Source organism: Suncus etruscus, chromosome 1, assembly GCF_024139225.1.
Source record: "Suncus etruscus isolate mSunEtr1 chromosome 1, mSunEtr1.pri.cur, whole genome shotgun sequence".
Taxonomy (NCBI): Eukaryota; Metazoa; Chordata; class Mammalia; order Eulipotyphla; family Soricidae; genus Suncus; species Suncus etruscus.
In genome coordinates, this window is record NC_064848.1 from 48265507 (window position 1) to 48279225 (window position 13719).

General features: G+C 39.3%; 1 protein-coding gene across 1 annotated transcript; it reads left to right on the forward strand.

Moving 5' to 3' along the window:
* Nucleotides 1–2303: 2303 nt before the first annotated feature.
* Nucleotides 2304–4538, forward strand: KLHL9 (kelch like family member 9). Its single transcript, XM_049769362.1, has one exon. It carries the CDS (start codon nucleotides 2338–2340, stop codon nucleotides 4189–4191), a length of 1854 nt encoding a protein of 617 aa, XP_049625319.1. The 5' UTR covers nucleotides 2304–2337; the 3' UTR covers nucleotides 4192–4538.
* Nucleotides 4539–13719: the final 9181 nt, after the last annotated feature.

The following is a 13719-nucleotide window of genomic DNA, read 5'->3' on the forward strand; positions in this document are numbered from 1 at the left end:
GCTCAGAAATAGCTCCTGGCAGGCACGGGGGACCATATGGGACGCCGGGATTCGAACCAACGATCTTGGGTCCTGGATCGTAATATTTCTAATAAATGTCATGGAAAATCTGGTTCACTTTCTTGCATGATAAAGATAGGGAAAAGGTTTTGAAATCACTTTGCAATGTGAATATGATAAACTATATCTGTTCACAGAAATTGTCCTATTCTGAGTACATGTCCGGAGCCAGAAAGAGAATGAGAGGAAGGCACTAGCCTTACACAAAGCTGATCTGGGTTGAATACCTGGCACTTGAGTACAAGCCAGAAAAAAAACCTTGAATACTGCTGATAAGGCCCCCAAAAGACCAACAAAAACCTAACAACCATAAAAGAGTTTAAGTCTGGTTCCATATTCCTTATCTCGCAAATTAACAATAAAAAAAGGGTCTTCATGACTTAGGCTCTGACAATGAGCCTGCCAGCAGTCCTATTCTTTCTTCTCTTGAAGACTGGTTCTTTGGAAGTGCTTCTTTATAGTACAGAATCTGTACTGCCTGTGGTATGGCATCTTGCGCTGAACAAACTGAAGTTCTGCTGAAACATCTTTTGAAGAGCAGTGACACAAACCTTTTTGACCACTAAGCTATTTACCAGAAACAATAGAAAACAACGAGCTCCTATCCATCACTAGAGCACTTAATAATTTATGATGTACTTCTTCAGTGGAAATCAATACAAATACTTAAATACATTGAATAATTCTTTGTAAGATTATCTCAAAGTTGGGCAGGGGGAGGAGTACAGAATATTGAGGTTGGCATTGTAACCTTGACATAAAAAGGGAGAATGTAATAAAAGAAAATAGCTTTATTCTTATTAGCTCATAAATGCATAATTAAACTAGATTAAAGAGTAAATAACCCCAAACTATAGAAAATGTTGGATGTGGGGGAAACTATATCAAAGTACACATTCATTCTCATCCCCAAATATAAATTTACTACTAATTAAAGAAATGCACATTAATAAATGCACATTTACTGTGAGGACTTAATAGGCAAACTGCATAAGCAATACTGGTGACATTTTGGAAAAAAAATCCTTTTCTATGTCTTGAACCAATATACCACTCTTTGGATCTTTCTAAATACCATAGTTGTGTGCCTAGATCTAGAAATTTTAGTTACCAGGTATGCTATAACTACGGAGAGGAAAAAAAAAAAAAACATAGTCTGTCCTGTCTATAAAATAATTGGCCAAGGAAGCTACTAGAAAACCTGGCTACTAGAAAAATTGTGTGTGCAAAACTAAATCACGAAAAATTTGCTTATAATGCGATTGCACGGTTAGGCAAAACAAGCAGGCTTTATTATCTACATTGCAGGAACCAGAACATACTCTTTAGAGAGGCACAATAATTGACATAACATAATAACTTCACATAAAAAAAAATGTGAAAATAGGAAAGCCAGAAACGAGGTGTCCAGAAAGCCGAGCTAGACATAGCTGCTTCCCTCAGCAGTCCAAGCGTCACAAGATCCCTCACAAGGCCGAAGCCCGGAAGTGTAAACACAGGGGAGAAGAACTCCGCACCCGGAAATGGCTACTTCCGCGCCGTGCCGCTTAATATCCGCGCCCGGAGTCCGGCCAATTCCGCGCCGATAGCACAGAGAAAATAGAGCCCGCACAGACCGGACCTATCCCCGCTCTCCAAACCCCGCCCTTCCCGTCTGCGGCTAACTTCCTACTGCTTCCCTCCAACCCCCGCCCAGCAACGCCATCGGCGTCTGCGCAGTCGCAGTCGTGTCCGCGGCCGCTCCTCGCCCGGGGGATCCTGGGAATCAAAGCTCTGTCGGCGAGCGGCTGTGCTCGGCGCCTGGGGGCTAGGCCGAGTGGTCCGGGCCCACACTGGCGCAGACCCAGACCCGGGTTGCAGGCCCCTGGCTTCCAGAGCGGCGACGACGCGCCGGTGACAGACGGCGGAGAGCGCAGTGGCCCGCTTGCGGCTTAGGGGCCGTGCTCGGTGGCTGAGGGCTCAGGACGTGGCGGGGCCGGCGCCTCCCTCCCGTTTGGCCCGGAGCGGAACTGCTGGCCGGACGGGGTGAACCGGGTCACTTAACTGCCTTCTGGTGATGAATCATCGGCCTTTGAAGTCCCCCGGCTCCGGCTGCACCGGGATCCGCGTCCGAGTTACCACCAGTGGCTGGCTGGTTAGTGTCTCCTGAGTGGGAGGGAGCCTCCGGGTGCATCGCTTGCTCCCCCAAAAGGAAAGCAAGCTCCCCCCCTCCTCCCAGCGGTGCTCGGAGCATCCTCTTCTCTTGCTCCTTGGATTGCCCCAGAGGAAGGCTTTCCCATGAAAGTGTCCCTCGGTAACGGAGAAATGGGCTTCTCCTCCCACCTGCAGCCGTGCAAGGCTGGCACCACGCGCTTCTTTACCAGCAATACTCACAGCTCGGTGGTCTTGCAAGGCTTTGACCAGCTTCGACTCGAAGGCTTGCTCTGCGACGTGACCCTGGTGCCCGGGGATGGAGAGGAGATCTTCCCAGTGCACCGAGCCATGATGGCGTCTGCCAGTGATTATTTTAAGGCCATGTTCACAGGGGGCATGAAAGAGCAAGATCTGATGTGCATTAAGCTCCACGGGGTGAACAAGGTTGGCCTGAAGAAAATCATCGATTTTATTTATACTGCTAAGCTGTCTCTCAATATGGACAATCTTCAGGACACTCTGGAAGCCGCCAGCTTTTTGCAGATTTTGCCTGTCTTGGACTTCTGCAAAGTCTTTCTGATCTCAGGAGTCTCTCTAGAGAACTGTGTTGAAGTTGGACGAATCGCCAACACCTATAACCTTATTGAAGTGGATAAATACGTCAACAGTTTTATCCTGAAGAATTTTCCTGCGTTGTTGAGCACCGGGGAGTTTCTGAAACTCCCTTTTGAACGGCTTGCCTTTGTGCTTTCCAGTAATAGTCTGAAGCACTGCAGTGAACTTGAACTCTTTAAGGCTGCCTGTCGCTGGCTGAGGCTGGAAGACCCCAGGATGGATTATGCAGCGAAATTAATGAAGAATATTCGATTCCCGCTAATGACACCACAGGACCTCATCAATTATGTGCAGACAGTAGATTTCATGCGAACGGACAATACCTGTGTGAATTTGCTTTTGGAAGCTAGCAATTACCAAATGATGCCATATATGCAGCCCGTGATGCAGTCAGACAGAACTGCAATTCGATCTGACTCAACACACTTGGTTACATTAGGAGGAGTCTTGAGACAGCAGCTTGTTGTCAGTAAAGAATTAAGGATGTACGATGAGAGGGCACGGGAGTGGAGATCTTTAGCCCCCATGGATGCCCCTCGTTACCAGCATGGCATTGCTGTTATTGGAAACTTCCTTTATGTAGTTGGTGGTCAAAGTAATTACGATACCAAAGGAAAGACTGCTGTGGATACCGTTTTCAGATTTGATCCTCGGTATAATAAATGGATGCAGGTTGCATCATTAAATGAGAAGCGCACATTCTTCCATTTGAGTGCCCTCAAAGGACATTTGTATGCAGTTGGTGGACGAAGTGCAGCTGGGGAACTGGCCACTGTTGAATGTTACAACCCAAGAATGAATGAATGGAGCTTTGTTGCAAAAATGAGTGAGCCCCACTATGGCCATGCCGGAACAGTGTATGGGGGATTAATGTATATTTCAGGAGGAATTACTCACGATACTTTCCAAAATGAGCTCATGTGTTTTGACCCAGACACAGACAAATGGACACAGAAGGCTCCAATGACTACAGTCAGAGGGCTGCATTGTATGTGCACAGTTGGAGACAAGCTCTATGTCATTGGTGGCAATCACTTCAGAGGCACAAGTGATTATGATGATGTTCTAAGCTGTGAATACTATTCACCAACTCTTGACCAGTGGACACCAATCGCTGCTATGCTACGAGGTCAAAGTGATGTTGGAGTTGCTGTGTTTGAGAATAAGATCTATGTTGTAGGTGGATATTCTTGGAATAATCGTTGTATGGTAGAAATTGTCCAGAAATATGACCCAGAGAAGGATGAGTGGCATAAAGTTTTTGACCTTCCAGAATCACTTGGTGGCATTCGAGCTTGTACTCTCACAGTTTTTCCACCTGAAGAAAACCCTGCATCACCCTCTAGAGAATCACCACTTTCTGCACCATCAGATCACTCTTAAAACTGAATTGTATAATGATCGCGGTGCAGTATGGATGATCTCAAACTTTTTCTTGAATTAGATTTAGAATGGTTATTAGCTGTTATTAGATAAAAAGGAAGCATGTGTGTTTATTAAAGGTTAAATACATTCTGAAAATGTACTGAATATTACCAACCAGCTGTTATGAAAAATGTAAAAAAAAAAAAAGTAGGAAAATGTTAGGTGTCTTTTTTGTGGTATTGTGTCAAATTGTAGTTAATTGCTATAAATGTCTAGTTATGGTCATTGTGCTTCAGAGTTTGGAGTTTTTATCTTTGACTGTAAAATCAAAGGAAGACTGCTTCAACTTAAAAAGTAAGCAAAAGTTTGTCAAGTATTAGCTACCTTCCTTTGTTCTAAGGTTTTTCAGATAGTTGCCAATTTTCATCAGTGACATTCAGAATATGTGAAGTTTCTAAGGGAAACAGAAAATAGTAAATTGAAAAAAATAATAACTTAAAAATTAGTTCAGCCTCAGTCAGGGTTTCTTTTCTCTTTGGAAAGGGAAAGAAGCATATATACACACATACACCTGTATGTGTATCATGCATGCATATATGCATTTTTTTAAATTGGTGTTTCAGTTATAGTGAAGTTTTTAAAATTTCAATGATTCCTTTCTGCCTAGTATCTATTTCTATTAAAATATAATTCAGTACCAGAGACTGAATGTGTAGTTTTACTGAATTGAGATAGATTAAGACTACAACATATTGACAGTCTAATTTGTGATTTTACTAAATTGTTTCAAATGCAGCATTACTTTTTTTCTGCTTGTATTATGTTTTCTGTAGTTTTTATACCAATTATTTAGCTAAGTTCAGGTTTCAGAAAAGTGCTTTTTACTCAGTTAATTTGAGCTTTGCTGTTTTCCATCTTTTTGTTTGATAAAATTTACCAAAAATATAAGCAAAGAAATACACAGAACAGATACAGGATTTTAAGTTCCATTTACTGTTTTGTTTTTGTTTTTGTTTTTGTTTTGCTTTTTTTTGCATTTCTAACATGATTATTTGTTTTGGGGAATGGTTCTCCCCTTATCCTAAATTTTATGTGATCTGCTTCAAGGTTGTAAGCAAACCAGAGATATATTGTCCTGCATCAAATTAGGAAAATATATTTTTGGCCATGTGTAAAGTATAGGAGCAGCTTTAATTTCCTTAGGAAGCAAGTAAAGAAAGAACATTGCTGACAGTCAAGCAGTACTAAAGTAAAAGGGCATCTCTACTGGTTATGAAATCACATAGGCAGATCTAATTAGGATCTTTTCAATGACAATAATAGGAGTCCTCTATAAGTCCTTCTTTCCTAGAATAATTGTTTATCTAAAGAAAAAATTATATGTGTATCCCAATCTAGGAAGATTGTCACGTTTTATGTTTATTGACAATCCCACAATAAAACTCAGGTACTAAAGAAAACTGAGTTGTCTCCCTAGAATCTGGAAATCCTTTACTCCCCATACAACTGTTGATTCATTTTAATGCCCCCCCCCCCAGTTTCAATAGACAGATATTTACTTGTTTTCTATGTTTGTTGGGTTTTTGTTTGTTTTAGCAACACTCTTATTTTTTTATTATGAAAAAAAGCACTTTGGGTACATTTAGAAAATAGAAAAATAGAATTGCTGTTAACTTAGTACATTGAGTAAACAAGAAGTAGCATCCCAGTATTTTTTTTTCTGGATTATTAGTGTAGTTATATATTGTTTGAATAGCTGTGTGTCTTCAATTAAAATTTTGCATGTCTTTTGCCCTTGTAATACTTATGGAGTTACTTTGTTTTTCATATCAAGTTATAGAATCTGTTTGTGTAATAAAAACAGTTTTACTGGTGGTGTTTGTATTTTTCCCCCCTCAACATATTACTATTTTACAAAGGCTGGGCCTATCAGTTAATTTTTGTTTGTTTCTTGGGTCTTATCTGGCTGTGATTAGGGCTTATTCCTTGCTCTATACTCAGGGATCACTCTTGGCAGTGCTTGGGATGCTATATAGGGTGCGGGGATCAAATCCAGATTGGCCTTGTTGCAAAGCAAAGAACCTACCCACTTTGCTATTTCTCTGGCCCATTCAGGGTTTTTTTCCGGGGGTGGGGGCAGGGAAGGAGAGCAGAGCACATCCAGCAATGCTCAGAGTTTATTCCTGGCTCTGTGCCCTGGGATTACTCTTGGCAGGCTAAGGAGACCCTATGGATGCAAGAGATGGAACCCAGATTGGCTGTATGCATGGTAATCACCTTACCTGCTGTGTATTGCTCCAACACTACATTCAGTCCATATCTTAGAGGAAATTTGTTGATCATTTTAACCTTTAAGGATGATTTTGCTAAGGTTCATATTAATAAGGGCTGGATATTTTTATTTTGTTGACAGGCACTTTTGAGCGTTGGCCTTGCTTTAGGATTGCTCCCCCATTCCTTTGATGCTAACATAGTATTAATGTACTCCTTTTCTGGTGTTGAGTCAAACATGCCAAGGTGATTATTACCAAGTTTGTCAATTTCCCCTTGATGAAAAGGATTTCTTTTGCCTTCTATGAATTTTGATGCTGTTGCACTTGACAGCTCTTGCCAATTTTAAAATAGCTGACCTAGGGGCCAGAGTGATAGCACATTGGTAGGGTGTTTGCCTTGCACAAGGCTGACCTGGTTCTATTCCTGGCATCCCATATGGTCCCCTGAGTCTGCCAGGAGCGATTTCTGAGTGCAGAGCCAGGACTAACCCCTGAGCATAACCTAGTGTGGCTTAATTCCCATCCCCCCCCAAAATGCTGACCTATGTGACTTTTAATCAGAAATTTCATCTATATGAAAATTTTCAGTGGGAATATTTAAAAATTAGGACAGACTAGAAAAATATTCTAAAACAACAACAACAACAAAAAAACCCCTTAAAACTGCAAGCATTCTATTCATTAAAAAAAAAAAACACATGGGGGCTACACCCAGTGCTTAGGGTTTACTCCTGGCTTCACTCAGGGAGCACGATTGGCAGTTGGGAGCAATTTAGGATGACAGTGTTTGAACTTAGGTCATAGCATACTATGCAAGCACCTTACCTGCTATACTATCCAGCTCTTTTTAGTTTTTTTTTATTTTTTAAATAAGTTTAAAATTTGATTCATATCTTTGGTTTTAAAATAATTCTATTGTAGGAAGTACAAGAGGGAGGGAGATACAGTGATAATGGGTATAGGAACTATGTGAATGAGAAATCATTAACAATATTGTAAAGCACAGAATTTCAAATCAAAACAATATACACATATAACACATTTTCCTAATATATCAAACTCTAAGCCAATCTGGTTAATAAGAGGAAATCTAACAATGACACATGGTACTATTATGAATTTTTCTCCAGTTTTTTTTTTAAGTTTTTATGTATTAGAGAATAGATGTAAGCCCCCAATTATCAAATGTATATATATTAGAGAAAACATTCTATTTTAATCAGACAAATCTATACTTAAAATTTCCCCTCTTGCCAACAATAATATTCTGTAATTTATTTACCTGCAAAGGAAGCACATTAAATAGCTCAATTTTTTTTGTTTGTAATTAAAATGTTCTGATTATAAAGGCAGAATATTTGCCTATAGAACATTTTTACTCTGGCTGAAATGAAGATTAATTTTCATTAAAATTTATGAAAAGATTTATGCTAAGAATAGTAATTTGTATTTTCTTTTTTATTGATTTGAGGGTCTTAACAATTTTATAAGTTGGAAAGTGATCTTTTCTTTCTTTTTATGCTCTTTTGCTTAATTTTTTATGGTTAGATAGTGTAATTATACCTCTATACACATCCACACATTTTTTTTTTTTTTTTTTGCTTGTTGTGGGGACACATCAGTTCAGAGGCTATCCTGGCTCAGTGCTCAAAGGTACTCCTGGCTTTGCTGGGGGACCATATAGTGCTGGAGACTGAATGTAAAGCCTGTGCCTAGTCTTTAGTCATGTCATCAGATCTATGCCAGCACTTAATATTTATTGTTATGAATATGGATTTTTACTAAACTTGTGGTATAATGTGTACTTTCAAACAATTCAATTACTGTATCACTAATTTTTAATTATATTTCTTTAATTTTTGTGTTTAATCTATAATAGAATCTTATTTGATATATGGGTAACAGAATCTTTAGCTGTCTTATAGATTGTTTTTTTGTTTTGTTGTGTGTGTATGTTTGTGTGTGTGTGTGTGTGTGTGTGTGTTTTGGGGCTACACATAGTGGCACTCGGGTTACTCCAGGCTCTGTGCTCAGAAATCGCTCCTGGCAGGCTCCAGGGACCCTATGGGATGCCGAAGATCCATCCAGGGTTGCTCCTGGGTTGGCCCTGTGCAAAACAATGCCCTCCCACTGAGCTATTGCTCCAGTCCCTATATTGCCTTTTTTTCTTTTTTTAGATGCTTTTTTGCATGGGATTTTTTTTTTCTCACATTGTATTCTAAACTATTTCAGTTGAAGAAAATAGAAGATTTTTACCAGGTTTTTGTTTTTTTTAACCAGGTTATTTTTTTTTGGCTGCCTTTATAATCACACTGGGGGTAAAATATTATCACCAGTAGTCAATTCTTTGGATGAATTTTTTTATGTTTTCACTTCGAAGAACTGCATACCATGTGAACTTTTTATATTATTTGTTCCATGTATCCTAGAGAATTGTTTACTACTTAAGGCAAAATTGTTGCAACATGAAGCACCACTTCTTGTAGGTCATTTTTAATTAAATTAATTATAATTTTATATTTCTATTCTTTAGGATAAAGCATCTTTGCTAACAATGACTGAGAAATTATAAAAATGAAAACTGCATAAGGTAGCTATAACTTATATTTATATCAATGTCTAAGTATAAGTAACTCTTTATAACTATAAGTATGTGCTTTCCTTTTAATATTTCAGTAATTTTAGAAACTTTTAGCTTCTGATAATAGTCTAATCAATAATTCCTGACATCGATCTCTCACTTCTTTTATGGTCTTGCGGTCTATTCCAGAGTGTGGTGCTAGTTTGAAGAGGTGATAGGCATAGCAGTTGGAGTTTGTTGTCTCTGTTGTCCTATTGAAAATCAAGATGTTTAGCCCTGACACATACAAAGCTCCAGTAGCCTTCTTCAACTGCTTGACCTGTGGTCTGTAAACACAAATAAAATCTTGTTTTTGAAAGTACTTAATGGATTCTGAAAGAAGGCTTGATATAAACATTATTTTTTTAAATGATTTACAAAGTCATTGATTTACAGTTAGTTGCATTAGGCATATACTATTTCAACATCAATCGCACCACCAGTGTCAACTCCCATTACCAGTGTTCCCAAACTTCACAATTCATTCCTGTTTCCCACCCCCACCCCTTGCATATCACCTTAACCAGTATTTTATAAAGTTTAGTGCTTGTAACTTAGATCTCCTGGTTTCATTTTTGTTGAAACTTTGGGTTTATTGTTGTACTACTGTCCTATGTCACCAATATAATCAAAGCCCCAAATCCTATCCCTCCATTACTTCTTTTTCTCATTGTTTTCCTTTCTTGATTTTTTCCCTTTGATATGGAGACTTTTTATAATTCTGAGCATTTCTGACAAGTCCTGACAGATTTTTTTTTTTTTTTTTTTTTTTAGGACAGGAGGGTTTGAGCATCTGGCATTCTCAGGGATTGGGTTTCTCAGGAATCACTCCTTGTGGTGCTCAGGAGACTAGAGTGGTCTGGGGATCAAACTTGGGTTAGTTACATGAAAAGCAACTGCTCTACCCACTGTATTTTCTCTCTTCAGCCCCAGTCCTGACAAGTTATCACAGTTGGTTTTTATATATATCCTCTACTTTTTCTAAGAATATTATCTTTGGCACAATTTTAGTTAGTAAAGAAATTTTAAACAATAAATAATTATTTGTTATTTGAATATACTTCATGAAAGTTCTGCTTTTTTTTTTTTATTATTAATTGGGAGTCTAACTGGGCTGAAGAGAAATAGAGTGGGTAAGGCATTTACACTGCATGCAGCTGACCTGGCTTTAATCTCTGTCACCATATATGGTTCCTTGAACCCCACATGACTCAGCAGTAAGCTCTGCCACTGCTAGTTGAGGCCTCAAACAAAAAATAAATAATGTGGGAGTCTAAATAATTATAAATTTATATTTCTTTTTTATTAGTTTTTAAAAATCTTGAGACATATTCAGTGGTGCTAAGAGTTTACTCTGTTGCTTGGGGTTGCTTTTGGTGGTGCTCTGGGTAATCATGTGGTGCCAGGAATGGAATCTGGCCTCCTACAATAATGCATGCATTCTAGCCTTTTGAACTATAACTTTGAAGGTCATATTTTATCACAAATACTTATAAAAAGTTATTGAAATTGCAATTTAACTGTCATCTCTGACACGGAAGAGAGTTTGTTTTTTAATTGTTCCCAGCTGTTATATTAAAATAGCACATAATATAGTTGAATGCATCATCAATGCATGAAGAGCAGCTTGATACCAGCAGTATGTTTATCTTATAAATTTATACTCCTTAGATATTAATCATGTTTCTGAAATCGGTAATTAAAGTCAAGATATTGTCATTTAAATAGGATTATACTTTTTGCTTCTAAATAGGACCCATTAGAACTTCCATAAATTTTTAATGAACTACAAAAAATTCTTCTAAGCTGGAAAGACAGAACAGCAAATAAGGAGCAGGCCTTGTACCCAGCTGACCTGAATTTGTTACCCAGCACTACTACATATGGTCCCCTGAACTCCATCAGGAGTCATTCCTGAGTACAGAGCCCAGAACAAGTTTTAGGGTGTAGCCCTAAAACAAAATTTCCAACCTTAAATTTTGTTTTGGGGTCATATTCTAGAGTGCTCAGGATCATTCCTGGGGACCATATGGGATGCCAGGGATAAATTGGGTAAGCGGCATGCAAGGCCACAAAACCTGGCCCATTGTACTACCTGTCTGGCCCCACCTGAAATTTTTTAACTTTAATTTTACTTCTAGTAGACGATTTTTTTTTTGTTTTGGTTTTTGGTTTTTGGGCCACACCTGGCATTGCTCAGGGGTTACTCTTGGCTGTCTGCTCAGAAATAGCTCCTGGCTGGCACAGGGGACCATATGGGACACCGGGATTCGAACCAACCACCTTTGGTCCTCGATCAGCTGCTTGCAAGGCAAACACCGCTGTGCTATCTCTCCGGGCCCTCTAGTAGACGATTATTAAGCATATATTTTAATGGAAGAGTGATAGTTAAGACAGACTTAAGCTTATTAGAAATAGTTGTAGACTGTTGAAGTCATGTTTCTTAATCAAGTCCACATAAATGATTAGTTTCTTTGTGATGAGCTCTGAGCAACTGCTTACTGGGGGCTAAAGCTATTCTGCCATCTATTGGTTGAAGTTATAAGTCCTTGTTTACATAGATACCAGAAAATGTATCTCCTTTAAACAAAAGACTTTGGAGTAAATTATTTTAATGGTAGAAATAAGATAATGTACAATGTATCCAAGAATAAATAAATCTTCCAATTTTATGTATTCTAATAACTATTGGTTTGTTAACTAGTCAAGGCTGTAGCTGTTTTGATCTAGTGGAGATAGTAGCACATATTCAGAAGCCCACACAACTGTGATGCTGAGCAGCTTCTGGGTAGTGGACTTCGAGGTCCCCACACGTATGGCCTAACATGCCTTTTTAAAATGCCTCCCTGGAAATCTACTTTATTTAAGGGAACAAACAAAAATCTCTTTTTTCCCAATTGCATCCCAAGACCTCTACGACCTGCCCCCTGTATTGTTCCCCACCTCAGAGAGGTAATTATTATCTGCTTTGGAAGACATTCGTTGAGTTATCTAATTTTTTTTTCCTTAACAGGATTTTAAAAATCTTGTTGGGACAGGAGCAATATAGCACAGCAGGTAGGGTGGATAGGGCGTTTAGCCGAGCCTGGAATGTGGCCCAAACAAACAAACAAACAAACAAACATAAAACAAAAACACGTTTGTTGGATCTAGAGGTTAGTACTGAGTACAAGGTGTTGCCTTGCACATGGCTGGTCAGGTTCTATCCTGTGAGGGACTCGGCCCCACCAGAAGTGATCCCCGAGCAGAGACTGGAGTAAGCCCTGAGCACTGCCAGGCATGGCCCAACCTTCTATTTGTGGGCCCCATACCATATGTGGCCTATCTGAACAATAAGAGTTGCATAACCACCCATTTCTCAGTTCTCCAAAGCTTTGCCTCAGTGCAAAATCTTCTTTGCTTTATTTCCCTCAGGGTAAATGTGACATCTTGTCTTATGACTAGCACCTCTCCCAGATGACCCAGTGTAAAACACTTCTTCCTTTCTGAGGTCTAATTGGACAAGGGTCTATTTCCTGTGGTCTGTCACAGAACAAGACAAGTAAGTTTAACACTGTTATAAGTAATGACCTCTGTAGTCTGTGACCCAAGTGCAGAGGTTTCTTTGTGTACAGCAGCTTCTGACTCTTTATAAACCCATCTTTCTGGAGATGCCACCAGAGAGAAAGAGATTTATAATTACTTTGCCTCGTTTTACTCAAAAGCAAATCAGCAGAATCTGTTTATGTGTGTGGGGTGGGGGTGGGGGAGAAAGGGAGGAGGTTGGTTTCATTTCAACCACAAATTTTAGGTAAGTATATTTTATCACTTAGAAAGAAGTCAAGACATCTTCCAAACAGTAACTAACATTACTTATAAAAGTCTAATTCATAGTAAGTAAAATCTTAAATGCTGGTCAATAATAAAGTTTATTTACTTATGCTAAATAGCATGTTAACTCCAATTTGTTTGTTTGTTTCTAGTTATCAGCATTGCAGGGGGCAAAGTGGCATCTCTTAAAAGCTCCAAACCACCTTTAAGAAAATAAATGGTGGAAACCTAATTTCCCAAAATTTCCCATGAACTTGTAATTAGAGTCACTTACTGACCAGTCACATTTTTGTTGTTTATTTTGAGACCACACCCAGGTGTCTCCAGTGGTTTTCCTGGCTTTGTGCACCTCTGATGGATTCATACCAGGATTAGCCAGATATGAGATAGGTACATTAACCCCTGTACTTTTGTTTTGGCGCCACATCCGGTGGCACTGAGGGGTTACTCCTGGCTCTGTGTTCAGAAATGGCTGCTCTTGGCAGGCTCAGGGGAGCATTTAGGATACCAGGTATTGAACCCAGGTTGATCCAGGTTGGCAGCATGCAAGAAAAATGCCCTATCTGCTGTGCTATAGCTCTGGCCCCTGACTCTGTTTTGGATTACTGGTCCCACCCTATTCAATATTGATACTCCACCCTAAGGTGTGATATAGTGATGGGATTATTGGATCATTTCCTACTTGGTATTCCTCTTCCACCCTAGGGTGTGACCTGCTTCTTGTCAATAAAAGCACGGTGTGAGGGAGGCAGATGCCTATTTCTTCGGGCTTCCTCCACTAAGCTACTTTTCTTCTTAGAAGCCGAAGGCTTGTGTGGTGGGATTCCATGCTTGAATGCTTGA